General features: G+C 44.2%; 3 protein-coding genes and 1 long non-coding RNA gene across 6 annotated transcripts in view; 3 read left to right on the top strand and 1 right to left on the bottom strand.

Moving 5' to 3' along the window:
* The first annotated feature begins 278 nt into the window (after positions 1–278).
* fgf23 (fibroblast growth factor 23) lies at positions 279–2636 on the top strand. The gene is made up of 3 exons (XM_086022573.1): positions 279–540; positions 623–726; positions 1630–2636. Exons 1-3 carry the CDS (start codon positions 282–284, stop codon positions 2071–2073), a joined length of 807 nt encoding a protein of 268 aa, XP_085878699.1. The 5' UTR covers positions 279–281; the 3' UTR covers positions 2074–2636.
* A 2914-nt stretch (positions 2637–5550) lies between these two features.
* LOC147126786 (uncharacterized) lies at positions 5551–13116 on the top strand. 2 transcript variants are annotated; one of them, XR_015084624.1, is made up of 4 exons: positions 5551–5705; positions 6091–6166; positions 7309–7412; positions 12882–13116. It is a non-coding gene; the product is annotated as an uncharacterized LOC147126786 (long non-coding RNA). The 2 variants fall into 2 exon arrangements; XR_015084625.1 differs by lacking the exon at positions 12882–13116 and adding an exon at positions 11767–11960.
* LOC147126785 (protein PHTF2) overlaps positions 10496–24443 on the bottom strand; it is a 14525-nt gene continuing 577 nt past the window's right edge. Inside the window, exons 2-19 of the mRNA XM_086021810.1 lie at positions 21273–21353; positions 18351–18407; positions 17581–17650; positions 17350–17508; positions 16207–16372; positions 15713–15874; positions 15191–15593; positions 14626–14782; positions 14479–14549; positions 14289–14417; positions 14115–14200; positions 13840–14038; positions 13324–13455; positions 13154–13240; positions 12906–13061; positions 11962–12057; positions 11746–11871; positions 10496–11658 (exon numbers count right to left, since the gene is read on the bottom strand). Coding sequence (XP_085877936.1) covers positions 11638–11658; positions 11746–11871; positions 11962–12057; positions 12906–13061; positions 13154–13240; positions 13324–13455; positions 13840–14038; positions 14115–14200; positions 14289–14417; positions 14479–14549; positions 14626–14782; positions 15191–15593; positions 15713–15874; positions 16207–16372; positions 17350–17508; positions 17581–17650; positions 18351–18407; positions 21273–21317 — 2322 coding nt within the window. The 5' untranslated portion in view covers positions 21318–21353 and the 3' untranslated portion in view covers positions 10496–11637. The remainder of the gene's footprint in view (positions 11659–11745; positions 11872–11961; positions 12058–12905; positions 13062–13153; positions 13241–13323; positions 13456–13839; positions 14039–14114; positions 14201–14288; positions 14418–14478; positions 14550–14625; positions 14783–15190; positions 15594–15712; positions 15875–16206; positions 16373–17349; positions 17509–17580; positions 17651–18350; positions 18408–21272; positions 21354–24443) is intronic.
* LOC147126784 (transmembrane protein 60-like) overlaps positions 21768–24443 on the top strand; it is a 6295-nt gene continuing 3619 nt past the window's right edge. Inside the window, exon 1 of one of the 2 annotated variants that reach the window (XM_086021812.1) lies at positions 21768–21994. The gene's annotated coding sequence lies outside the window, so the exon portion shown is untranslated. Of the gene's footprint in view, positions 21995–24162; positions 24367–24443 lie in introns of those variants that run through there. The other variant, XM_086021814.1, reaches the window with a different exon arrangement.

Genomic DNA, 24443 nt, shown 5'->3' with positions numbered 1-24443 from the left:
TTAAAATTATGTATTTGTATATTTAGCCACCGGAACACATTTCCTGTGTGAAGTGGGCAGTGAAGAGTCCAAAACACCTCCCCAAAAAAAAAAAAAAAAAAAAAAGCACCACCAACAAGTGCGGTGACCCGGGCCGCGGGTCTAAACACGCCCAGGTGGAAGTGGCCCTTCCGCCGCTGCAAAGCCGCACATCTGCGTTGGTGGACGGATGCGAGTATGCAGGGGTGGCGCGGGGCTCCTTAAATAGCATCCGTCTCGCAGCCCAGCTCCAGAATTCTCCCATGATGCGCCCCATGGCAGCTCTCCGATCCGGGACGGAGGAGGCCACTCAGAGCCGCCGAAGCGTGCCGGCCTGGATGCTCGCCCTCGCCCTGCTGCAGGGCGGCTACGCGGCGCCCAATTCGTCGCCCCTGGTGGGCTCCAATTGGGGCAGCCCGCGGAGGTTCGTGCACCTGCAGACGTCCACCGAGCTCAGCAACTTCTACCTGGAGATCAAACTGGACGGCACCGTGCGGAGAAGCACCAGCAGGAATCCGTACAGTACGTGTCGCGTGTTCGTTTCTCCTCCGTGTTTGGTTGTGTTGTGTTGACGTCTTGTTGCTGTTTGGCTTCGCGCTTGCAGGCGTCATCATGCTGAAGGCGGACACAAGGGAGCGCGTCGCCATCCTCGGGGTCAAAAGCAGCCGGTACCTCTGTTTGGACCTGGACGGAACTCCCTTCACCTCAGTGAGTCATCTTCATCATCCTCATCCTCCTCCTTTGTCAGCTACTCGTCACTATGTTGTCCTGTTTTACGCACGCATTTATGCGCAAAGTTTCACTCAATTTACGACATTTTGGAAGAAAACGACAAATATTAATTTATGAACTTGCCGAGAAATTTAATAAATATTTTGAAATTTGAGTAAGGGATTCAAAGTTTTAAGAACTGGGGTGAGGGATTCGATTTCAGGTTTTAAAATAAAATTAGGGTTTCAAAGTAGGGTACACTCTAAAAATAGTTGGGTTAAAAATAACACAATTTGGGGTCATAAAAGGACCAATACACAAATTGGGTCAATTTGACCCACTTTCTTGCATTGTTTTGAAAAATGGGCTGTTTTGTACAACTATATTTTTTGGGGTTGTTTTCCGCATAAACAGCCAAGAAAGTTGGGTCAAATTGACCCAAGTTGTGGATCGGTCCTTTTTTGACCCCAAATGATGTCATTTTTAACCCAACTGTTTTTAGAGTGTAGGGTTTCAAACTAGGGTTGGGGTTTCAAATTCGGGTTAGCGTTTCGGGGTTTAAAAGTAGGGTATTAAACTTGTATTGGGGTTCAAATTATAAATAAGAATAGGACAAAAAATAACACAATTTTGGGTCACATATGGACCGATCCACTACCGATCAAACTGACCCAATTTGTGGATCAGTTCATTTTTGACCCAGAATTGTGTTATTTTTAACCCAACTGAGTGAAATATAAATATAAATATATTAAGTCATGATAGATCATGAAAATTAACCTTTTGAAATGGATTTGCGATAAATGTAAATATGCTTACAATGTTCATTTGAGTTGCTGTTAAGGTGAATGTGTGAATTGAAGTAACGGCGCTTTCTCTCCCACGCATGCGCACACGCAGGCCGTGTGTCAGCGCGACGACTGCGTGTTCGAGCACAGACTCCTGGAGAACAACCGCGACGTCTTCTACTCCACCCGCACCGGCATCCTGCTCAACCTGGAGGGCTCCCGCCAGGTGTTCGCCGCCGGCCACAACCTGCCGCCCACCGCGCTCTTCCTGCCCAAGAGCAGCACGGTGCCCCTGGGGCGACTCTCGCTGAACCGGGAGAGGCGCAACCGGCCACAGGGAGAGCCCTCTTCCGCCGCCGCCGCACCCGCCGGGGAGGGTTCCGACTCCCGGGCCGTGCCGGAGGATGACGCGGAGCTGGAGCTGCTGGAGCCCGGCGACGACGGCGCCAACGTGTCCCGGGAGTTGCGCCGCGAGCCGCCGGCCCACGACCCGTGGAGCGTGCATTCCTCCAACCCTTCCAGCCCACGCGGCACCGGCACCGGCACCGTAGGGTGACACCGGTGCCATCATGCGCCAGAGTGAGTGAATGAGTATTTATATCACATCAACCCGAATCAAGACAACGGGGTGCCTGACTAAAAAGAATAGTCAAATTCTTTTTTTAAAATTCTTTATTTACATAATTATCATTTTTCGGTTGTAGTCGTCGCTCGATGCTGCTTCCTTGACTTAAATGGCAAAAGTACATTTTGTTGAAATGTCATGTAAACGTTTATGTGTTTTTGTATTTTGTAATTTATTCTTCAAGCAGCCAACATTTCAGGCAAGGACTTCAAGAGATTGCGACAAAAGTTAAAATAGTATACATAAACAATATATGTGTTTTTATTTATGTCTTTCCATTTTTTTTAAAATGCTGTTTTAGACCATAAGGAGGATTTATTTATTCAAATCTTTTCATGAATTGTAAATTATGATATTTATACACGCCTGCATATGTCATTTGAAAATAATGCTTTTAAATGTGTTTGTTCACTGTGGGACCAAATAAAATGCAAAAGGAAGCTTGTTCGGTTGAATTTGATGATTCCTCCGATTCACGCATGCGGCAGCACACCGGAAATATACACCGCCGCTCATCCAACCCACGCCTAGCCCCAAACACCGCCACCTTCTAACAGTCAGTTATTGTGGTACGGTGTCTCGCCACACGGTGGCGCCTCTTTGGTTTATTGTGTAGGTTGGTCATTTCTTTTCCCTGAACTTCAGTTCACCTTCTGTCATGGCTCTTAAGTGACGCGTGGTATGCTGGGGAAGTATTGTTTTGTTGCAAATTAAACAATGGCTTGTGGAATATCAAAAAGTTTTTGCTCCTTCGGCTACCCAACAGCACCCGTCCAAGACTAATTGCCCCCTCAGCTCGCCAGCACTCGTTACAACCTCCAAACCAAATTTACCAGAGTGTGCATGGAAAAGATTAACGAGAATAAACGACGACCAACAGATGTACACAGACTTGTGTATTGTACATACACATTTGACAAGTTCGATACCATACCTCGGGGTCAGTAATCCAATCTTTCTGTTGACGTTTCTAAGATCGCTGACGCCATCTTCTGGTCACTAGGAGAAATGCTTTCGGTGACAACTTCCGGGAATCTATAAACTAATATATGAGCACTTTTTCGATTTGTGTCTCGTGATATATTCTATTTACGTTTCAGAATTTAAAAAATGAACATCAAACTGTGTTTAGACATTTTCTTACTCGTTCCAGTCACCAAACTAGAAGATCAAGCTGTATTTCAATTTTGATATACAAGAACGAAAATCAAATGAGTTTTTAATATCTTGTTTTAAACGTAACATCTAATGACCAAAAGAGACACGGTCCGTGTACCTTAGGGGTTCATTCTATTTTTAATTGTGAAACGCAAATCAAAAAACAAATTTAGGGTTGTACTTTCAATTTTCATTTTTGACACAAAAATAGCATATTCCTTTTAACGACCCTTTAAAAAATAAACTGCAAAATATGTGGAGTTTACTGGAAAGGGCTTTTTTCAATTCACATTTTCAATTTTTACGCTTTTCAGCCGTTGGTTCGCGCTGCAGGAAGCACAGGAAGTGGTGCAGTAGCCACTAGCTTCGCTTTCAGAGCGAGAGAGAAAGGAGAAAGGGCTTGCAATCATTTATTTTACAACGTCAAAACATAACTCCGCTGGGCCACAGGAGGGCGCTCCGGGTTAGCGCATGCAAGAGTCTGTACCATAATATCCCCCTTCTTTCTGAGTACATTATGAACTGATTCGAAATGTTTCAATGTATAATGTAGAGTGTAAATCTTGGACTAGAGGTGGTGTGAAGGAAGAACCATTCAGAGGAGAACTTTTGGAATTGCTCTGTTAAGAACATGTGCTGCTGAGGGGAAGAGAGTGTGCAGGGATGGTTCCGATCAAACAGATCCACACCAACTAGCTCCCAGGGACGTGTTGGGAATTCCGTGGGCAGCAGTGTTGTAGTCTCTCTTTAGCACATGTGACACATTCAGACACTATGTGTTGGTTTATTTATTGTATTGTTTGTAAAGTGCTTTGTCGCAGCTCTATGAAATGGGCTATACAAATAAAATTGTATTGTATTGTATTGTAATAAAAGGCCATAATACACAAGTGTTAATCAATAAATTAACATAAAACACTATATACAATTGACACGGGAAAAGAGCCGAACATTTCAGGTCTGATCAAAAGCCAGCGAATGGAAGTGTGTCCGCCTGGGTGATAACTTACATTTTGGCCAATTATGCTCCACTACCAACATAAATAAATAAACACATTATAATAAATAAATAAATAAATAATTATGTATATATGTTTGCACGCATTCACGCACGCACGCACGCACGTACGTACATATTTTCGTTTAAGAATTAAAAATTGAAAATCAAAAATGTTTTTGACTATATAATATCCAATGACTAAAAGAGACATGCACCCGGTTTTATTTATTTATTTTATTTCTACGACAGAAAATCGTATATAGCACGGGACACAAATCGAAAAACGGCTCGTCTATTTATTTTTGGATTCCCGGAAGTTGTCCCGACAGCATTTCTCGTACTGACCAGAAGCAACGATTTCCATTCCACAGTGAGCCAAAGCAGTTATCATGACGCGTCACCAGGTGGCGCTAGTGTGCAAAGTGCCGATCAACAAACAGACGAAGAAGGCTGGCTTCCATTGGTGCACGTGACGTAAGGCCTGCCGGTGATTTGGGATAGTGATGGGCATAACGTTTCTTTTAAGTGGACTGAATCATTAGAGTCAGTTCATCAAAAAGAATCGTTCAAAAGAATCGTTCACCGAATCATATTTCATAATATATATAAATATATAAAATTGTCCACACCTGATGTTCTACTTATTATAATTGGTGCGTTTGGATTATCGTTGCTAACAAAAACCTATGCGTTTGCATTGATGCACTGTAATCACGCCAGGCAATAATCGTATATTCGTGTTTGGTGATAATGCACCGGACTTTCAAAAAAAAAACACACACAAAAAAACACTCAAATATTTAAAACCATTAGCGTAACCATTATAATCGTGGTTATAATAACGGTGATGAATACTAACAACAACAATAATCGCAGTAGACACTATGCCTACATATATAAACATTTGTTATTTTGGAGGACATAACAGACGGCCAGTGTATTTTTGTTTTCACGTGTTACGAAGTGCAGGCTTGTCAAATGAAGCGGATGACTGCATGTATGGTTAAACGTTCTGTTGCGCTGAAATAAAAACAAGAATGAATAAAACACTCGAGCACCAAACAAGTTTTGTAATAAAAGTACAATTTAATGGCACACCAACATTTTGATGATCGCACCACCATTATAGTTGCAGTATAGACAGAGCGGATAATAATATGTGTGCACATATGTGTATTGTAATAAATGTTTTCAAATAAAGTTGTCCCATGTCCACAACAACGTCATCTCCCAGCTGCTGCAGACCGGGGCGCCTCATCACGATCTGGCAAGGGACTTTTAAGTTTGTCAGAGCTCTTACTTGTTTTCACGCGCTTGCCCACGATGGACTTAACATTAGCCGTTAGCTTGGAGAAACGAATGCCAAAGAAAGCTTGTCCCCGCGAGCACGAAAGAAGCGGTGCTGGTGAGTGGTTCCTTCCTTGGCGAATCGCGAATCATTCATAACAAAACTCAGTTCACTCACGCATGGAATTCTCGTTCTCGTTCGTGAACGAGAAATGGCAGCGACACGTTCACTCACCGAATCGTTGGTGAACGGGAAATGAAATCACTGATTCCTTCGTGAAGGCCAATAGCGTGGCAGTATGTTCAGTAAATCCCTCTTACATCCGACGTTGGCCGCTGATTGGTCGATCGCGAAGATTGATAACATGCGCGTGGCTGAGCTCAAATGAACTGAGAAAAGAACGAATCACTTCAGGAAGTGATCCATTCACTCACGTTCACTGAAAAGATTCGTTCTTTTTGAACGAATCGTTCGCGAACGGCCCAACACAAATTTGGAACAGGTGTGCAGAACGGAATTCGTCGAGTGCGGCGCACAGGTGCGGCAAGATGGCGACCGACCGCTTGGCGTTTTCTCGGGTAAGTGAGTACTCGAGCAAATGTTTGTCGTTTTTTTGGCCGTTTGGCCAATGATATTTTGTTTGTTGAAGGATTTGCTCACTTGAGGCACGCAACAGCGTTTGAGGTTTGAGCACAGCAACCTCAATTCACTTCCCTTTGCTTGATTTCGATCATTGTCCTCTTTGTTTGTTTTGCTATGATTTCAAAATTTATTTTGGTTTGTTTTAATGCTGGCCAGTTTCATTGTTGTCCATGACAATGCCTTCGTACTCTGCAATTGAACTATAATGGCTCTTGTTCAACTCATTGTTTGGGGGTTGTATTGAATATGGTGCATTTTTTTTTCAGGTGGTATGAATGTTTTGCAAACTTGTGAATGTGGTTTTGTGTACCCTTTCACGCCGACTGTCACGAATTTTCATTTAAACCCTTTCCGCTCCAAATGGTCGAAAATCCCGACTGTATTCTTCCGCTGCCGGTTAAAAACAAAACAAAACAAAAAAAAAAGAAGCCTTTTGCAAGCATTCATTTCTCCGGTTTCCTGTCAGAGGGGAAACTTTGGACAATTTGGACGGCAACGCTAGCCTCGTGCCATGCTGTAATTTTGAACTGCGAACCTGAGGCAAGTTGTGCTAAAATGAAAACATGAATGGTCTTAATGCGTACCAGTGCGTCCAATCAGATAAAACAAACAAATCTGTAGCTTTACCACTATCAAACACGGACTGCACTTCATCACTCAATGATATAAATGGGCCAATCAATGAAACGTGTGTAAAGATGAACGCTTACTACTGATCTCCGAGTCGGTAATGTCTCCTAATGTATTTCGTCCGTTGACGTGTGGACTAGCATGTCTTCGGCGCTCGTTGTGGCCGTTGACGAAACATACGGCATCCTGCTCTGAAAGCCCTCCGCTTTCTCCGTTACAGCGCCGACCCGTTAAATGGCAGTCTGTGCGATTACGAAGTTGCGCATTGTCAAATTGCCATTATAGTGCACGTGCAATTCATCGTTCAGCCCTACTGTTTTCTGTTTTGCGCGGCGGATGAGCCGCATGGGACGTGAGGCCAGTGAACAAGTACGTACACCCCCAAAATTGGGAATTGTGGCCCAAAAGTCACGGGTCCCTCACTACAAATGTGCTTGACTTGTTGCAGGGTGGAGAAGGAGCCAGATGGGTCAAAGGTCCGCTGGATGTGTCGCCTGCAGTCGACACGAACCTTCAGAAGATTTCTGGCCATGATGATCTGCCGAAAAAGAGGTAAGGGTATAGTATGGCAATTTTTTCGAAAAACAGGGTAAGGGGATAGTAAGGAGTCTTTTTTCGAAAAAACGAGGTAAGGGTATAGTAAGGTGTTTTTTTTTTTTTTTTTTTCAAAATTAAGGTAAGGGAACAGTAAGGCGTTTTCATTTCGAAAAACGAAGTAAGGGTATACCCTTATCCTCTTTTTCAAAAAACGACGTCTTTTTTTTGGAAAATGAGTAAGGCGTTTTTTTTTTGCAAAATTAAGGTAAGGGTATAGTAAGGCGTTTTTATTTAAAAAATGAAGTAAGGCGTTTTTTTTTTTTTTTTTTGTTGAAAAAAGAGAACCATGTATACACCCATTATGTGAGTGTATACGCAAATGCATTGGACATACATCTGTGGTTCGGTTTACTTGCACAGACCTATGTGAGGCTTGAACCCGCAACCTCTGATTCACAATCCATGTCGCTCTCCTCTGAGCCGGCTGGGACCTGAAAGTCATTGTGTCTCCTACCAAAGGATTTTTGAGCTCAGGACAGGAGGAGGCAGGGGGAGGGAGGTCAGGATAGGAGGAGGAGGTAGGTAGATGGGAGGTACTCAAACCTGAGTATGGATGCTTGTTACTGTCAACTAAGTTCAGAGGGGCAGTCTGCCGGGAGTCACATAGCTGGATTGTCATTGCTTCCATCACATTGGGGCGTCTGAAGTGGCCTGAGAACCGCAGTACGGATGCTTGCGTCCATTAATGACGACCACCTCAAAGTTCAGGGCGGAAGTTTGTTGCTCATGTAGGGCATCACAAAGCCCACTTTTCTTTTTTTTTTTTTTTTTTTTTTTTTTTTTTTTGCTGGGATCATGACTCAGAATTGAGTCAAAAAAACGTGGTAAGGGTATAGTAAGGTGTTTTTTTCCAAAAGCGTTGTAAGGGTATAGTAAGGCGTTTTATTTATTTTTTCAAAAAACGTGGTAAGGGTATAGTAAGGCGTTTTAAAAAAAAAAACAAAACAAAACGTAATGGTATATAGTAAGGCATTTTTTGGGGGGGAAAAACATAAGGATAAAGTAAGGTGTTTTTTGTGAAAAACGTGGTAAGGGTTTAGTAAGGTGTTTTTTTTTTCAAAAAACGTGGTAAGGGTATAGTAAGGCCTTTTTGAAAAAAAAAAAAAAAACGTAATGGTATAGTAAGGCGTTTTTTGGGGGAAAAACATAAGGTGTTAGTAAAGTGTTTTTTGTGAAAAATGTGGTAAGGGTATAGTAAGGTGTTTTTTTCCAAAAGCGTTGTAAGGGTATAGTAAGGCGTTTTATTTATTTTTTCAAAAAACGTGGTAAGGGTATAGTAAGGCGTTTTAAAAAAAAAAACAAAACAAAACGTAATGGTATATAGTAAGGCATTTTTTGGGGGGGAAAAACATAAGGATAAAGTAAGGTGTTTTTTGTGAAAAACGTGGTAAGGGTTTAGTAAGGTGTTTTTTTTTTCAAAAAACGTGGTAAGGGTATAGTAAGGCCTTTTTGAAAAAAAAAAAAAAAACGTAATGGTATAGTAAGGCGTTTTTTGGGGGAAAAACATAAGGTGTTAGTAAAGTGTTTTTTGTGAAAAATGTGGTAAGGGTATAGTAAGGTGTTTTTTTCCAAAAGCGTTGTAAGGGTATAGTAAGGCGTTTTATTTATTTTTTCAAAAAACGTGGTAAGGGTATAGTAAGGCGTTTTAAAAAAAAAAACAAAACAAAACGTAATGGTATATAGTAAGGCATTTTTTGGGGGGGAAAAACATAAGGATAAAGTAAGGTGTTTTTTGTGAAAAACGTGGTAAGGGTTTAGTAAGGTGTTTTTTTTTTCAAAAAACGTGGTAAGGGTATAGTAAGGCCTTTTTGAAAAAAAAAAAAAAAACGTAATGGTATAGTAAGGCGTTTTTTGGGGGAAAAACATAAGGTGTTAGTAAAGTGTTTTTTGTGAAAAATGTGGTAAGGGTATAGTAAGGTGTTTTTTTCCAAAAGCGTTGTAAGGGTATAGTAAGGCGTTTTATTTATTTTTTCAAAAAACGTGGTAAGGGTATAGTAAGGCGTTTTAAAAAAAAAAACAAAACAAAACGTAATGGTATATAGTAAGGCATTTTTTGGGGGGGAAAAACATAAGGATAAAGTAAGGTGTTTTTTGTGAAAAACGTGGTAAGGGTTTAGTAAGGTGTTTTTTTTTTCAAAAAACGTGGTAAGGGTATAGTAAGGCCTTTTTGAAAAAAAAAAAAAAAACGTAATGGTATAGTAAGGCGTTTTTTGGGGGAAAAACATAAGGTGTTAGTAAAGTGTTTTTTGTGAAAAATGTGGTAAGGGTATAGTAAGGTGTTTTTTTCCAAAAGCGTTGTAAGGGTATAGTAAGGCGTTTTATTTATTTTTTCAAAAAACGTGGTAAGGGTATAGTAAGGCGTTTTAAAAAAAAAAACAAAACAAAACGTAATGGTATATAGTAAGGCATTTTTTGGGGGGGAAAAACATAAGGATAAAGTAAGGTGTTTTTTGTGAAAAACGTGGTAAGGGTTTAGTAAGGTGTTTTTTTTTTCAAAAAACGTGGTAAGGGTATAGTAAGGCCTTTTTGAAAAAAAAAAAAAAAACGTAATGGTATAGTAAGGCGTTTTTTGGGGGAAAAACATAAGGTGTTAGTAAAGTGTTTTTTGTGAAAAATGTGGTAAGGGTATAGTAAGGCGTTTTTTTTTCTCAAAAAGCGTGGTAAGTGTATAGTAAGGCGTTTTTTTAAAGAAACGTGGTAAGTGTATAGTAAGGCGTTTTTTTTAAAGAAATGTGGTAAGTGTATAGTAAGGCATTTTTTTTCTAAAAACGTGGTAAGGGTATAGTAAGGCGTTTTTTTCCCCAAAAAGCGGTAAGGCGTTTTTTTGTGAAACACGTGGTAAGGGTATAGTAAAGCGCTTTTTTAAAAAAACGTGGTAAGGGAATAGTCAGGTGTTTTTTGCAAAAAAACTCAAAAAACAACCATGTATAGTAAGGCGTTTTTTTTGTGAAAAAAACCCAATGTATAGTAAGGGTATAGTTATTAAAAATGTTTAATATTTATAAAAAAACCCATAAAAGACCACAAAAACACAGGTGTTTTATCATCCAGCGCTTGGATTTTATTATAAAAATGTCGACAGACCAGTTCCCTCTCAAAAACTTAAATTATTTGGACTGTCTGAACTTCATGTTTCAACTTACACTTCTTTGTTCGTTAAAAAAATAAAACATATTCAAACATGCCTCTTCTCCCAACAAGTGTCAAGAACAAACTTGAAAATACAAAGAGACCACAAAAACAAAAGAGCACAGTTCAACATAAAAAAAAACAATAGAAATGACAGCTTGACATGAAAACAATTTTAAAGCTGCAAATACATTCTTTTACCAGAAGAGAGAGGAAAAAAAAAAAAAAAGCAGTCAGTAAAAAGCAAGCACTTTGGTCTCCTTCAAACGCACACAATTACAAAGAATGATGTTAGCAACATGCTAACGCGACAACATTATATGTCAGCATTTCAATTTGATGAGACTGCAAATTATCCACGTGTGTAAAGTGCATGTTCTTTTACTTTCAACAAACCGGCCGGTTACACGCTAACACTGATGCATGTAAACTGACTCATCGCGTTTGTTTTGTATTTTGACTCGGCTCAGACGGAAAATATCAACGAGAAATACTGTCGAACCCAGTTGGTGGAAACGGGCAAATCGATTCAAATAAAAACAACTTGAGTAACATTGAAAATGAGAGAAAACGAGTTCCACGCTTGTGTTTTCCTTTCCCTTTTGGGTTTTTCAGTGTGGCGTCCATATTTGTAGTCTTACTGCCGCCATACCATCTTATTTGTAGTTTTCTTTCCTCCTTTCCTCTACATGATTGATTTAGCGCATGCTTCGCGTTGACCTGAAATCTTAGGAAGTGTACCGAACATTTGCGCCCCCCAAAAAAAATTCGCACTATGAATCAAAAGCGGAGCAGAACACGCGAGTAACTTTGAAAGCAAAATAAAAACAAAAACGGCCTTCGGATGTCAGAACTGAGCCGACAAAAGCGACATGATAATAATATTGGTGACAAAAAAAATCAAATAATTTAGGCTCACGCGAGCAAATGTGTGATGTCATAAATAGTCAAGTTAAATAAAAAGTGAGAACACTGAGCGGGTAAAATAGCTTGTTGAAGGTCAAAGCACTCTGATGATACGTCGTCGTCGTCGTCGTCTCCTTCAGTCGTGTCACGATTTGATTTTCCACAGCTGCGCACAGTAACACACGCGTTAGCCACACGCTTGCTTTGTGTTTTTTTTTTTTTTTTTTTTTTTTGCATATTTTCGAACGCTTACCTTCAAGTTAAATCCTAACAGGTCTGAAATGACTCCAGAGACGGCGGACAGGATGACCACCTGCGTGATGTTGTACAGCAGAGGGTTCATGGTCAAACCGTACAGCCGGAACGGACTATCCAGCTCCTGCCACAAACACGGCAACATCAATAACGTGCGATTTGTTTTCCGATACGTCCGGGAAAAAAAAAAAAAAAAAAAATAATCGCTTGGCACCTTGAGTAGTTTGGTCGCCAGTTTTAAGACGTTGTTGACCAGCGTCAGCTCTTCCTTCTTGTTGGGCTTCTTCTCCATCTTCAGATACAAGTTGATCTGACACACACACACAGAAAATGTATATTAGGGCTGTGCAATTCATTCAAATTCAATTACAATTACAAAGTTGGCATAATCGTGAAAAAAACAATTTGCATTTATATTGATATGTATCGTCACTGTCCTGTGAAAAACGCTCATGTCCAATTTTGGAAACATTTTTTTTATTTTCGCGTTAATGCGATGCCTGTAACGCTGAAACACCATTCACGTAAAAATCTGAAAATTGAAAAAAATGGAGATACGTGTTTTTGACATGACAGCGACGATACATTGTTTACACACAGGGAAATCATACTTGAATTTATACTTTCGCACTTTAAAAAAACAACAAAAAAAAAAAAATTATAATAACTAGGGATGTAACGATTCACTCAAGCCTTGATTCGATTTTCGATTTGATTTTTTATAAAAATTGCTACCATGCGTGCACCAGTGTGGTTCTGCAGCCATCCACAAACACAATCATGTTTGGCGCAAAAGCATCAATTGATCGACACATTCAAAATGTGCTATGCATCTGGAATGAAAAAAATGTTTGAAGACATCATTTTCTAGATGAATTTAATCTTGATTTTTCAATTCATCGGGGTGAATCAATTTTAAATCGATTTTTGCTTAATCGTTACATCCCTAATTACTCATTTCATAAATGTTGCCTGGAACTGACATAATTATAGTGCTTGAAAGAAATGTATTTGTCTATATTTTTTACGATGAATTTTCATCTTGTGAAAAAAAAAAAAATGATTGTTTGAGATTTCAATTATTACCAAAATAATCGTCATTCATATTTTTCCCCCCCCCCCATAATCGAGCAGCCCTAGAGTGCCGTTTGGGTTCACCTGTTCAGTGAGCAAAATGGAGGTGTTGCTGTACTTCTTGCTGGTCTCCGAGCCCAGCGTGACGAACCGGAGCAGGAAGAGCGACAGACTGGAACACCAGATCACCAGCTCCCAGTTGTAGTGGCACTCCAGGAACGTCTCGTGCACGTGCAGCAACTGCACCGAGGGCAACAATGCAACGGTCAAGGCGAGGTCGCCATGGCGACGGGGGGGGGGGGGAGGGGCGGGGCGGCGCGCCGCGCGTTTACCTGCGCGCAGCAGATGAAGACGACCGAGAGCGTCAACAAGAAGGCGGAAGACACGATGACGTCGACGGAGCGTTGGGGGCCTCGACGCTGCAACGTAACAATTACGGTTGTCATTTTTCAGAATCGTTCGGCCGATAATGTTCACAGTGAAGAAGCGCCGCGTGTTTTACTTTAAGGTATGAGCGCAGCGAGAGCCACATTTTGATGTTCTGGACATTCTTCAGTCGAAAATGAGGAACTTCGGATTTCCTGGCTCTTCGGGCTGAAGTCAGGTGACCAAATAGTTTGGCAAACAGCAGCCTCTGAAACACGCACGTTTATTTAATACGACCTGGCGATTTTCGATTTGGGATCTTACGACCATTGCGGGACAAAAATCAGTTAATTCAACAGTCTTTGAATCGAAGTATACTTTAAAAAAAATGTCCACATTCATGCCAAGATGTTACTCAAGTAAATATTGGTTCCAAGCTTCTTAAAAAATTGTAGTTGAAAAATACGATGAATCGAGTCAAATGTTACGATTAATTTGTTTGAAAAATTATTTTTAATCGTACTTTTCAACTACAATTATATCTATTAGCGCTGTCAAGCGATTCAAAATTTGACATAATTGATCTCGATTAATCGCATTTTTCAACTGCAATTTTATAAGTAAGTCATATAATGCGCAGTATTGGGCTGACCTGCTTGTAGGTCCTCTCCGCCACGCTCAGCAAGAAGAAGAAGAGCCAGATGAGGCACACCCGCACCATGAAGCTGACCGTTACCATGGTGACCACCAGCGCGTCCGAGCCGCCGCCGCCGCCGCCGCCCAGCGCCACCGACAGCAGCTCGTTGGCCGACAGCGCCGTCAGCTGGTCCAAGTCGCGGTGCTGAGCCAGTCTGAGCGCACCAAGTCAAATAAATATATCGGATCTAGCGTGTCTCGAATTTACTCGATCACGGGTTTCAAAGTGACCTGTAAACGAAGGGCGTGAGTCCCAGCGTGACTGACACCAGATTCCCAAACACCTGATAACCAATTCCCGGCGTGTTAAGATTCACCTGGAGCACACAAACATGTTCAGATTCCCTTTTGAAGTACTTAAAAGTGAAATAAAAAGCATACGGGTGCTGCTTTGCGCGCGCTCACCCGGTTCATGATCATTCCACTGATCTCCAGGACGGACATGTCGGCTTTCTTGCAGTCGTTTCCCTCCCAGACGATGGCGCTCACTCTCTCCAGGCCCGGATTGGAGCTGTGCAGCCAGGGGGCGTGGCCCTGAGGAAAGAAAACGTGAACGAAAACATAAACCTGACCACTTTGGGTTGCGCTTGCGTACCTGATGGAAAGGATCGTCCCTGTACTCCTTCTTGGTGGGAGGACACACGGGCGCGCCTCCTCCTTCCCCGTCTGCGAAGGAGGACAGTTCTCACATCAGGCATGGAGCAAGGAATTTGGTTGTGGGCGGGGCCGTTGACTCCCTCACCCGTCTCGGAGGTGCAGGACGACCTGCACTCGGCGCAGTGCAGGAAGTCCTCCCACAGCAGGTCCTCCGTCTCCGACTCGTGCCGGGTGCTCTCCGAGTCCGGCGTCCTCAGGCTGGAGCACCTGGAGCTGCAGCTGGTGCCCGACTTGGGAACGTCCTGATGCAAAAAAACGCAAGAGCTGAGATTTGATGTGAAATAACAGGTATTCTGCGGTCAAAATGACTCAAAAATGCTCTAAACGGTCGCCGAAATCGACTGGTTCAAAATCGACTAGTTCACAATAGACTAGTTCAAACTCAACTAGTTCAAAAACGACTAGTTCACAATAGACTAGTTCAAAATCGACTGGTTCAAAATCCACTAGTTCGCAATAGACTAGTTCAAAATCGACTGGTTCAAAATCGACTAGATTGCAATAGACTAGTTCGCAATAGACTAGTTCAAACTCAACTAGTTCAAAAACGACTAGTTCGCAATAGACTAGTTCAAAATCGACTAGTTCAAACTCAACTAGTTCAAAATCCACTAGTTCGCAATAGACTAGTTCAAAATCGACTAGTTCACCTCCACGATGTAGTGTTTCTTGTAGTGTGTGCTCTTGCGGTTCCGCAGCGCGCAGTCGGCGTTAAGTCTCTCGACTCCCCTGCGGCGGGCGACGTAAGACGCCTCGCGGTCCTCCTCGCTGGACGCCTCGTCCGAGGCGGGGCCCCGCGGGACGCCGTCGAGGGTCGCGGCGCCGCGCCGGGAGCCGCGCGGCGCCGGGCGGCTCGCCCCGCCGGCGGGGTGCGCGGGCGGCCCGCGCGCGGCCCAGCACGCCTCGTCGAGACGGCTGAGGAGCTCGCAGCGCTGCTCGTGCTGCAGCTGCAGACCCTCCTCGCTGCTGCGGTTGGTCACGCGGCCGTCCAGCGACACGTAGCCGTTGTCCGTTTCCGTCGATTTATCGATGGACATTTTGGACTTCTTGGACCTGCGGGGCACGGATGCGACGATGAGACGCTGGCGATCGATCCGCCGGATTAATGGCAAGCGGAACACAACGCCTCACTTTGGCCAGTCCAAAAAGGAAGAAGGGGAAAAGATACACACCCGGCTTTGAAAAGATCATGCCAGAAATCGTGGAAGAGAGAGCCCAGGCTGTTTGCGGCGCTGGCTGAGTAGGAGTGCGGCGCCCCCTCCTGTGTGTTATCGGTAGTGCTAGAGCCGTCGCCTTCCCTATGCACCTCCATCTGAGAGGCCTTCCTCAACTTCCTTTCGGTCGGGAAATACAAAGCAAAGACACGCTTTAGTGGCCGCCTCGCGCGTGAGCCCGATTGCGTCGCCGATTATCTCGGGAGCTTTTGTCGTTGTGGACTTTGGATTTGTTGTGGCGTGCCGTAGAATTCAAACACTCCAAAAACACACACGGCAAGCGTCAAACTTGAGGTTTTGCGTTCATCGTGGAGAAGCCTGATCGATAAATTGTGAAATGTGGCAGTCAAAGGACGACTGATTGGTTCCGCAATCGAAAAACAATCGAAATTGAGAGACTCTCTCCATGACAAATGAAAATAAAGTTTGGGGTTTTCTCTTGCGCTCCTCACCTGCGTCTCTTGCCGCCGACGCCGGAGGCCGGCTTGGGCGTCCTGGTGGAGACGATCTGGCAGTGCACGGTGCCCAGCAGCAGCATCAGCCAGATGGCGCCAAACACCTCGGTGGCGGGGATCCCGTGAGGCTGCGGGATGCTGGCGTACAGGACGGCCGCCGCCACTGTGGACGGACAGGGGAGGGGGGGGGGCGGGATTACAAGACTTTTCAAAGGTTTTAACTCATTCACTGCCATTGACGAATTTATACGTCTTTTCACAATCCAGCCATTCAATCCCAGAATTTTTTTTTTTCCCACATTTTTTCAAATGTTATGGTAAAAGAGGGTCTGAAAATGTCTGGCAGTAAATGAGTTTAATAGCAGGTTTGTTTAATTTTATTCGATTTTGTTTTTTTCTTGTGTGCAAGAATAATAATAATGAAAAAAAAAAAAATCATGATAAGTATTGTGTAGTACAAACAAGGGATGGACTGACTATCGGCCGGACCGATTATCGGCGCCGATATATGGCGTTATGACAGATATCGGGCATGGGTCTTCTTTAAATATTAAATCAATTTAAAACTGTGTTGAAATCTAAACAACGATATGTGAAAGTTTCACATTTCTGTCATTTTGAAATTTTGGACATCTTTACGTCAAAAACCACATGGATGAACTCTTTGTTCAAATTTTATAATAAAGAATTATTGTAATAATAATTTGAATAAATAAATAAATAACATTACGCAAATCAGAAAAATTGCTCAATAAACATGATTAAAGACGTTTGACCAAATTTTCCTTCTTAGATTTTCTCACCAATATTTGCCTTTTTACTGAAAATGACTATCGGCTCCAAATATCGGTTACTAATAATCGTCATCGGTCTATCTCCAGTGAAAACTCAAAACTCTTTTTTTTAAAAACAACCATCCCACATCAAACACCGATACTGCAGAACAAGCCACAGACTTGAACGTAAAATTTAAACTTGGATGCATCGCAACACTGACATGTTGAACGACGCCAACGATTGTCTGTCTCCATCCTTTGCATGCTGAGTCACCAACCTCTAAAGCGCATGAGTTGCTTTTATTTCCTTCATGAGAAACGTTAGCCACGCCCCCACAATTGGAATGATTTCCACCAGACCGACCTTGCAACATGTAGAGAGCCAGCAGCAAGAGGAAGACGGCCCTGGAGGTGACCCGGATCCACCATCGATAGAAGAAGGGGAAGAAGACGACGCGGACGATGCCCTTCCGAGTCAGCGAGGTCCACGGGCTCTCCGGTTTCGCCTTAGCGAAGGCGGAACCTTCGCCGGGACACAAACCGAGGATCAGTCGGCCATCGTCGCGCGCGGGCGCGAACTTTGGCCCCTTCTCACCTCTAACCAGGTCCACATCGATGAGGTCGGGCTTGACGTGACCCGTCTTCTTCGGCTTGTTCCTCAGGCCCTGCCGGGGGACAGCGCAAAAACGTCAACGCGGGCACATGAGCGAAAAAAAAACAACAACAACACGTCGGCGCCGTGCTTTCTACAAGCGCTACTTGCACTCCTACTGGACTATTCGCAATTTTGGGAAATTTGGGGGCATTTTTTTGGGTGACACACATCTACCAAGCCACACCGAGCATTTGTTGTGGAAATGAGAGGCGGGATGTGAAAATACTTCTCAATGCTTCACGGCGCGTATCACCGTTCCTCGCCCGTCCGTCCTTATATACGGGCTCTTATCTTTATAACGGAGTCGAAAACGTCCGCGAGTCCACCCGGGCGATGGCGTGCGTCCCGTCATGCCCTCCTCGGGTGAATAATAACGTGCCATGTGTGCAAGCGTGGGGTTATGACACACCAAACACACAGGCTGGGACGCGGAGCCAGATCACAGCCCGCGCTAGTCTACGCCCGGCGCTGCGCCGTGCTGCCGCTGAATACTCACCAGCGAGATAAACTGAAGACGGGGACGATTGACAGGGAAGGGCGGGTGGAGATGTAGAGGAAGTGGGGCAGAAAGGAAATGGTTAAAAAAAAAAAAAAAAAGAAAAGAAAAGAAAAGAAGCACACCGGACAAAAGGTGGAGATGGGAGGGAGGAGACAGAACTCAAAAAAGACGGGGGAGGGAAATACTCATGAAGGCGTTGAGAGAACGGCACCTTGATTTCCCGCTGCTCCACCGACTTCTCCCATATCTGCTGGTCGTAGGCGCCGATCTGCGCGACAAAGGCGTGCAAACACAGATTACTCGTGGAAAGACGACTAGGGCCGTAACAATTCAATTCGATTTTCAGTTCCCGATTTTCAATTCGATTTTTAAAAAAAATTGCGACTATGCTTGGAGCGTGTGCTATGAAGCTGCAATGGAAAAACCTTTTCAAGACATCAATTTAATCAACTCGACAAAATCGATTTTCGCTTGGTCGTTACATCCTTAAAAATGGCATACGCAGGTGAATTCGTTTGACTTTGAAAGTGGGACCGCGCTTTTTGAGGAGCTGTCCTCGCGAAAAGCGACCGCACGTTCTATTTTTGATCCACAAAAATGTCAAAGGATGTTCACTCGTGGACGTTTGAAATTCATCACGTGCAACTTTTGACTCATTCACCGGCAGACATTTTCAGACCCACTTTTACCCTAACGTTTGAAAAATTACAAAAAAAAATAAAAATAAATTCCAGGGATTGAATAGCTGGACTGTGAAAAGACGGATAAATACGTCACTGGCGGTGAAAGAGTTACTAAAATGCAACAACGTTGTTGACAACGATGATTCATTGTACGCACACGCACAATAAGAGGGCGTGAGTGCAAACACGTGCCGCCGTCATCTGTCAGCGTGGACTTAATAGCCCGGCGTGGCGTTGCCGTGGGAACCAGATAAGTGGCGCAGCTTTACGAGCGACAACAAACAAACCCTGCGCGGTTCAACTGCTTTCGTCCCGCATTGGCCCTGCGAGTGACATCTGACAGCCGTGGAATTAGCGGCGACCTGATCCTCTTAAACGCTCGGCGCCGTGTTTACCGAATCACTTTCTGTCCAAGTGACACACACGCGCGCTCTCTCTCTCTCTCACTTTGTTAACGCTTGACATTGCGATGCCGAGATTCCAAGTGTGCCGCCGCTGCGGCGAGGGTCGCCATGGCGACGCGGGGAGTTAAGAGCGAAGGGCGATTATGTCGGACAGCCAACGGTTACACAAGCGAGGGGCTCTCCGCAATGGCGGAGTCTTAAAAATAATACGGGCGCTAGCAAGCATGCTAGTTAGCGCTAAAGAGAGTGGAACAAAAAAATTGAAAAACCCCTTTGAGCTCTGGATTAACACTCCAATCCATTGTCAAGACTCGATGATCAACTACAGAGGGATTTATTGTCCAGAAAACAAGTGGGCCAATTATAGCGGAAGCAAACAAACTGGAAGGAATTTGGGTCAGACAGCTCGTCGTGGCCGGAAGATTAACCCCTCCTTCGTTTCCGCATGTGATCATCTGTGTGTGTGTGTGTGTGTGTGGCCTATTTTCACTTCTGACAGGTGTGTTAGCGAGAGCAAAAGGAGCGCACGCGGACTTGTTGAAACCGATCCAGTCGAGAACAAATCTGCCAAATGTCACGGTTGACTTTTTTTCGGTCATTCAAGGCTAATTGACGCGCGCTAAGCTAACTGAAATCTCAAACTAGAGTCTTGAAACCTTAAATACGTGATGCGCGGGTACATCACCAAAGACAAATCCTACTTACTCAAGAGTTCTTGGGGTTCACCAAGGGGCACCCGCAAGCTAGTTACTTGCGTAGCGGCGTAACAGGCTAGCTTTTCCTGCTAGCCGGCCTTTTGCCGCTAGCACTCTAATAACGCTTATTATTAGTTGTGTAATAAGCTTTATAAGGGTTTTATTTATCTCATGCTTCACGTATCAAAGTTTTGACATGTTGCAATGTGGATACGTTTTATATTCTTGCTATCATAGGAGGCGGCCATTTTGCTGTCAAGTACAAATGACATCACAGTGCGTAAGGGGTTAGCTTGCGAACATCACATGAAGAAAAAAAAAACAAAAACAGAAAACAGCTGAGCCGCTATCTGACCTCTGGGGCACTGTGATGTCATTTTCAAATCGATAGCAAGTGGCAAAATGGCCGCCCGCTCAGATGAATACAAACGGGTGAATTATTCTGCTTAATTCATATTCCACAAATGCAATATATGGTGTTTACACTCATCGCGGCACATAGAACATCAAGCAAAGACTTTTTTTCTTTTTTTTTTTTTACCACTTGACTTTTTCTTTAACTCATTCACAGCCAGACATTTTCAGCCCCTTTTTTTTTTACCCTAACGTTTGAAAAAAATAAATGGAATATAAATAACTTCCCCGGATTGAATGGCTGGACTGTGAAAACGCAAATAAATACGTCAACGGCAGTGAATGAGTTAATAGTTGGGAAAACACCTGTCAAATCCAATTTGGATAAAGTTCATAATGTGTTTGCATGTATGAAAACAGATTTGAATGGAGACGGCCTGAGGTCACACGGCGTGTCTCTCATTCATGACTCATGACGCAGTTCTGCACACACAACACACACAACAATTTGACTGGGCGCGTGAGAGACGGAAAAGCCTGAAGCTCCGATCGCATTTAAAAAGCAGTCAGCTGAAATGTTCGGTTACAGGAAAAAGTATCACTTTTAAACGCGCGTGAGTCATGTTGACGCGCGTTGCCAAGTCGAGTTTGTCCGACAGCGAAGGAGGGAAATAAAAGAGGACACTGCGGAATGGCCAGGAGGGGACAGAGTGTCAGCCCGGGGGAATCCGATATCGGAAAACCACGGAACAAGATGACACTCAATACCGGCTTGCTGGCACATTTTGGATTCTGAGCGAGTTAATCCTTTGCTACAAATGTCACTGAATACACCGCGTGGACAAAAGTATTGGGGCACATCTCATTAATAATCAATTGCTTAATCATCAAGGGTCGGATGAGACCCGGAATCTTAATTAATCATCTCGGGAAAGACATTTTTGCACGATTGCATGCTTAACACGCGCGAGACGTAGCCACCAAAGCGTCTTCTTACCTTTTTCTGGTACCACACCACGGCATCTTTCACTTTGGAAGCCATTTACATGTCAGCTCTCGCCGTCTGGGGCATCTTAGACTGGAGGGGGGGGGGGGGACAAAAATCAATACAAAAATCAAACTGGATGGAGAGCCGGAGAGGAAAGTGCGAGTCGACAGACCCGTGGGAGCGCACACGCCCGATCGGGGCAGGTGTGTCTTGACTAGTAATGAAAGGGGCGGGGAGGGCTTGACACTCGTGCGCACACACTGGAGGACAGTTGTAACATGGTTGCACAAATACAGCAATCCTTGTGGTTGACGGGGCACTTAATCACATCAACAAAGTATGAATGCTGCAAGAAAATGCCGCGGTGGACTCCACCCTCGACAACTGGGCGTTCACGCCCGCTTGCTGCATTGCACGCAAGACATGTCACTTTTGACGGGCACATTCTTCCATTTGACCTGTTGTGAGGCAGCATAAAAAAAAAAAAAGGAAAAACGCAGAAAAGGTTCACACCATCTTGCGTTGACAGCAATATCGCAACAGGTGCCAAACGCCGGACCTCCCCCGAGGCCGGTGGTCCCACCGCGATGACGTCACGCGTTGAAAGGAAGTCAGGACTTTGTGCTAAAGCTGTCACAAGGCTATGTGAGGGGCGACCGGTCTAAGCACGCTAGCAGGAAGGAAACAAGTGTGAGAAGACGCAGCGCGAGTGTTTCTAGTTTCAAGATGTGGTCAGTAAGCGTCCTGTGAGAGGTTACTTCCTTGTTGTCGCTACTTTTCTCATAAAATGTTTCCCTCAGTCGCACGTCGTGAGTCAGCAACCGACGCTAGCAGTGACGCATTTGGGGGCATATGTTGCCACCGCGCCGCTGATAAGCGCGATAAAGTCAATTTAACTTGTGTGTGTCAAGGCCACCCGTGCTCGAAGCGCTGGGAGCTGCGCGGGTATTTTCACACAGCGCAAAAGACGAAAAAGATATTTATAATGCTACGTTCACACCAAACGCGCATGAAGCGTTCCGAGTGACCGCGGGAATTTTAACACCTGAATGCAGCAGCCGCTCATTCGTGCACAGCGGAGAGGGGAGGGGCTACGCTTCGTAGTAGAGACGACAGCATTTTTCAACATCGCAATCGAGTGGCCGACACGCTATGCTAATGCTAACAATATTGCTGTCTTGGTAAGGTTCAAGAACTGTTTAAAAAAACACACACAAAAAAAAAAACACCGAGTGAACAGGACGCTGTGTGTGACGTAGTATGCCCGAAATGGCATAAAAAAGTTAATTTGTTCTATACGTGGCGAATGGGCAGGTTTTTGGTGCTTCACGCCGCGCCGCACGCAACCGTGCCCGCGCGAACTACTTTGACTCCAATTCAAACGCGCCGCCCCAAACGCTCCCAACGGAATTGGTGTGAACGTAGCATTACAGCAACAGGAAGAACGCCGGAATTGTCTAAACTTGGCGAGTTCAAAGCCAAAAGAACAATTTGCATTGAAAGTTGCCTAATATGGCCTCAAACTGCACATCAGCTGCTCACTGAAGCTCATCATTTAAGTCTGCAAACATGCCCCCCGCCCCCTCCGAAAAAAACCCTCAACGTTCCCAAAATACACTGTGGCTTTGCGTGTGTATTTAGGGAACTGGTAGCGCACAGCACACATTTTAATGCACTCAAGTCACTCCCGCGTGACGGTGAGGAGGAAAACGGGAATATGCTAAAAGGAAGAGTTCATTCAAGAGAGAAAAAAACTGCACACATTCAAGAGGCTGTGAAAAGGAGGAAAGTCAGCACTAGCCTGGGGGGGGGGGAAACGTCACTAAATATTTAAGAAAGGAATACAAATAGGACAAGGCTAGGATGGAGTCTTCCACTGACAGCGCTTGCTTGCCTTATTTACGACTTTCAAACCGCACGTTTGGAAGATTGAAAACGTCAACTCATGTCCGAGTGTCATACAAACACACAGCAACAAGGGAGTGGTAAATGCAAGGCGGAATTAACCCATAATGGGGGCCATAATTGGATTATGTAATCTGCAGCTATCCTTTTATTGACATTTTAGGGTGATGCCCAAAGTAAAAGCAAATGTTTGAGAATGTTTTATTTTGAAAAAAAAAACAAAAAAAAACCCCACAGCTAATCCTTCTGCTTTTTTGGAGGACGACAGAAATCTGCATTTTGAAGTTAAGTCCGAACGGTGAATTGATGATCAAAATAATGACGTTCGTTTGATAATCAATTCGTAGTTTTTACATGACCATCTGCTTGCTAAAATGGATCTTTATGTGAATACGTTTGTGGATCTTGCAGGTTCGTTCAAGATGTAAACATGAAACCTCCTTCAGCCTCGGCTAACTCGAGATGTGGAACCTGAGCTGCACCCCCCCCCCGCCCCCCACTTGCGGGTGTTCTATATTTCATGATGGGTGCCGGTTACATCGCTTGTGCCGCATTGGAAAAAGCGCGAGGCTGCCAAATCAGGGCCGAACACAAGGCCAAGTCAGCCTGCCAAACAAATACACACACCCCGATTGCTGGGCTCAACCGGGGGGTGTCGACCCCCCCCCCCCCCTCTCGAGACTTTCCGTCTGCCTCGCTAAGTGGACGGGATCAGACTCACATCCTCTTCATCTGGGAACTCATTGTGCTGGCCATCACATTTTCAAATTGACAGGTTCCTTCCTCCTTAGCCGTTTGTGTCAGCCGACATCGCGCGGACAAAATTACCGGGTCAGTCCTGGCACTTGACACTTTTTAACATCTGCAGCGGGTGATGTAACTAATGCAGCGAGTGATGTAAGCAGCTCGGCGGGGCGGCGGGCTCGCTCGGCCGAGCATCCGAGGTGAGCGACGGCTCACCACTAACATACAAACTAAGAAGCGGTCCATAATCACTATCCCCGACTGTATCCATGGCAACCAACATCTGAGGCCAATCTCACAGCCGGCACAGCACACACTGACATTTGACCTTATTATTTTAAGTCTCATCCGTGTCAGCGCGGTACCGTCGCACTTAGGTTGTTGCACATTTCTGACCAAAGAAGCATCCCGTCACCTTTTGACCTCATCCTACAAAGAACGCCCTCTAAAAGCTGTAAGTAAAAAGTCACTTAATTCGTTGGAGAAAAGCAGGATTTTAGACAAATCTTGGAGAAAAAAAAAAAAAAAACA

Source organism: Filicampus tigris, chromosome 22 (genome assembly GCF_054856515.1).
Source record: "Filicampus tigris isolate MCC_2025a chromosome 22, RoL_Ftig_1.0, whole genome shotgun sequence".
NCBI lineage: Eukaryota > Metazoa > Chordata > Actinopteri > Syngnathiformes > Syngnathidae > Filicampus > Filicampus tigris.
This window is presented reverse-complemented; position numbering and strand designations above follow the sequence as displayed.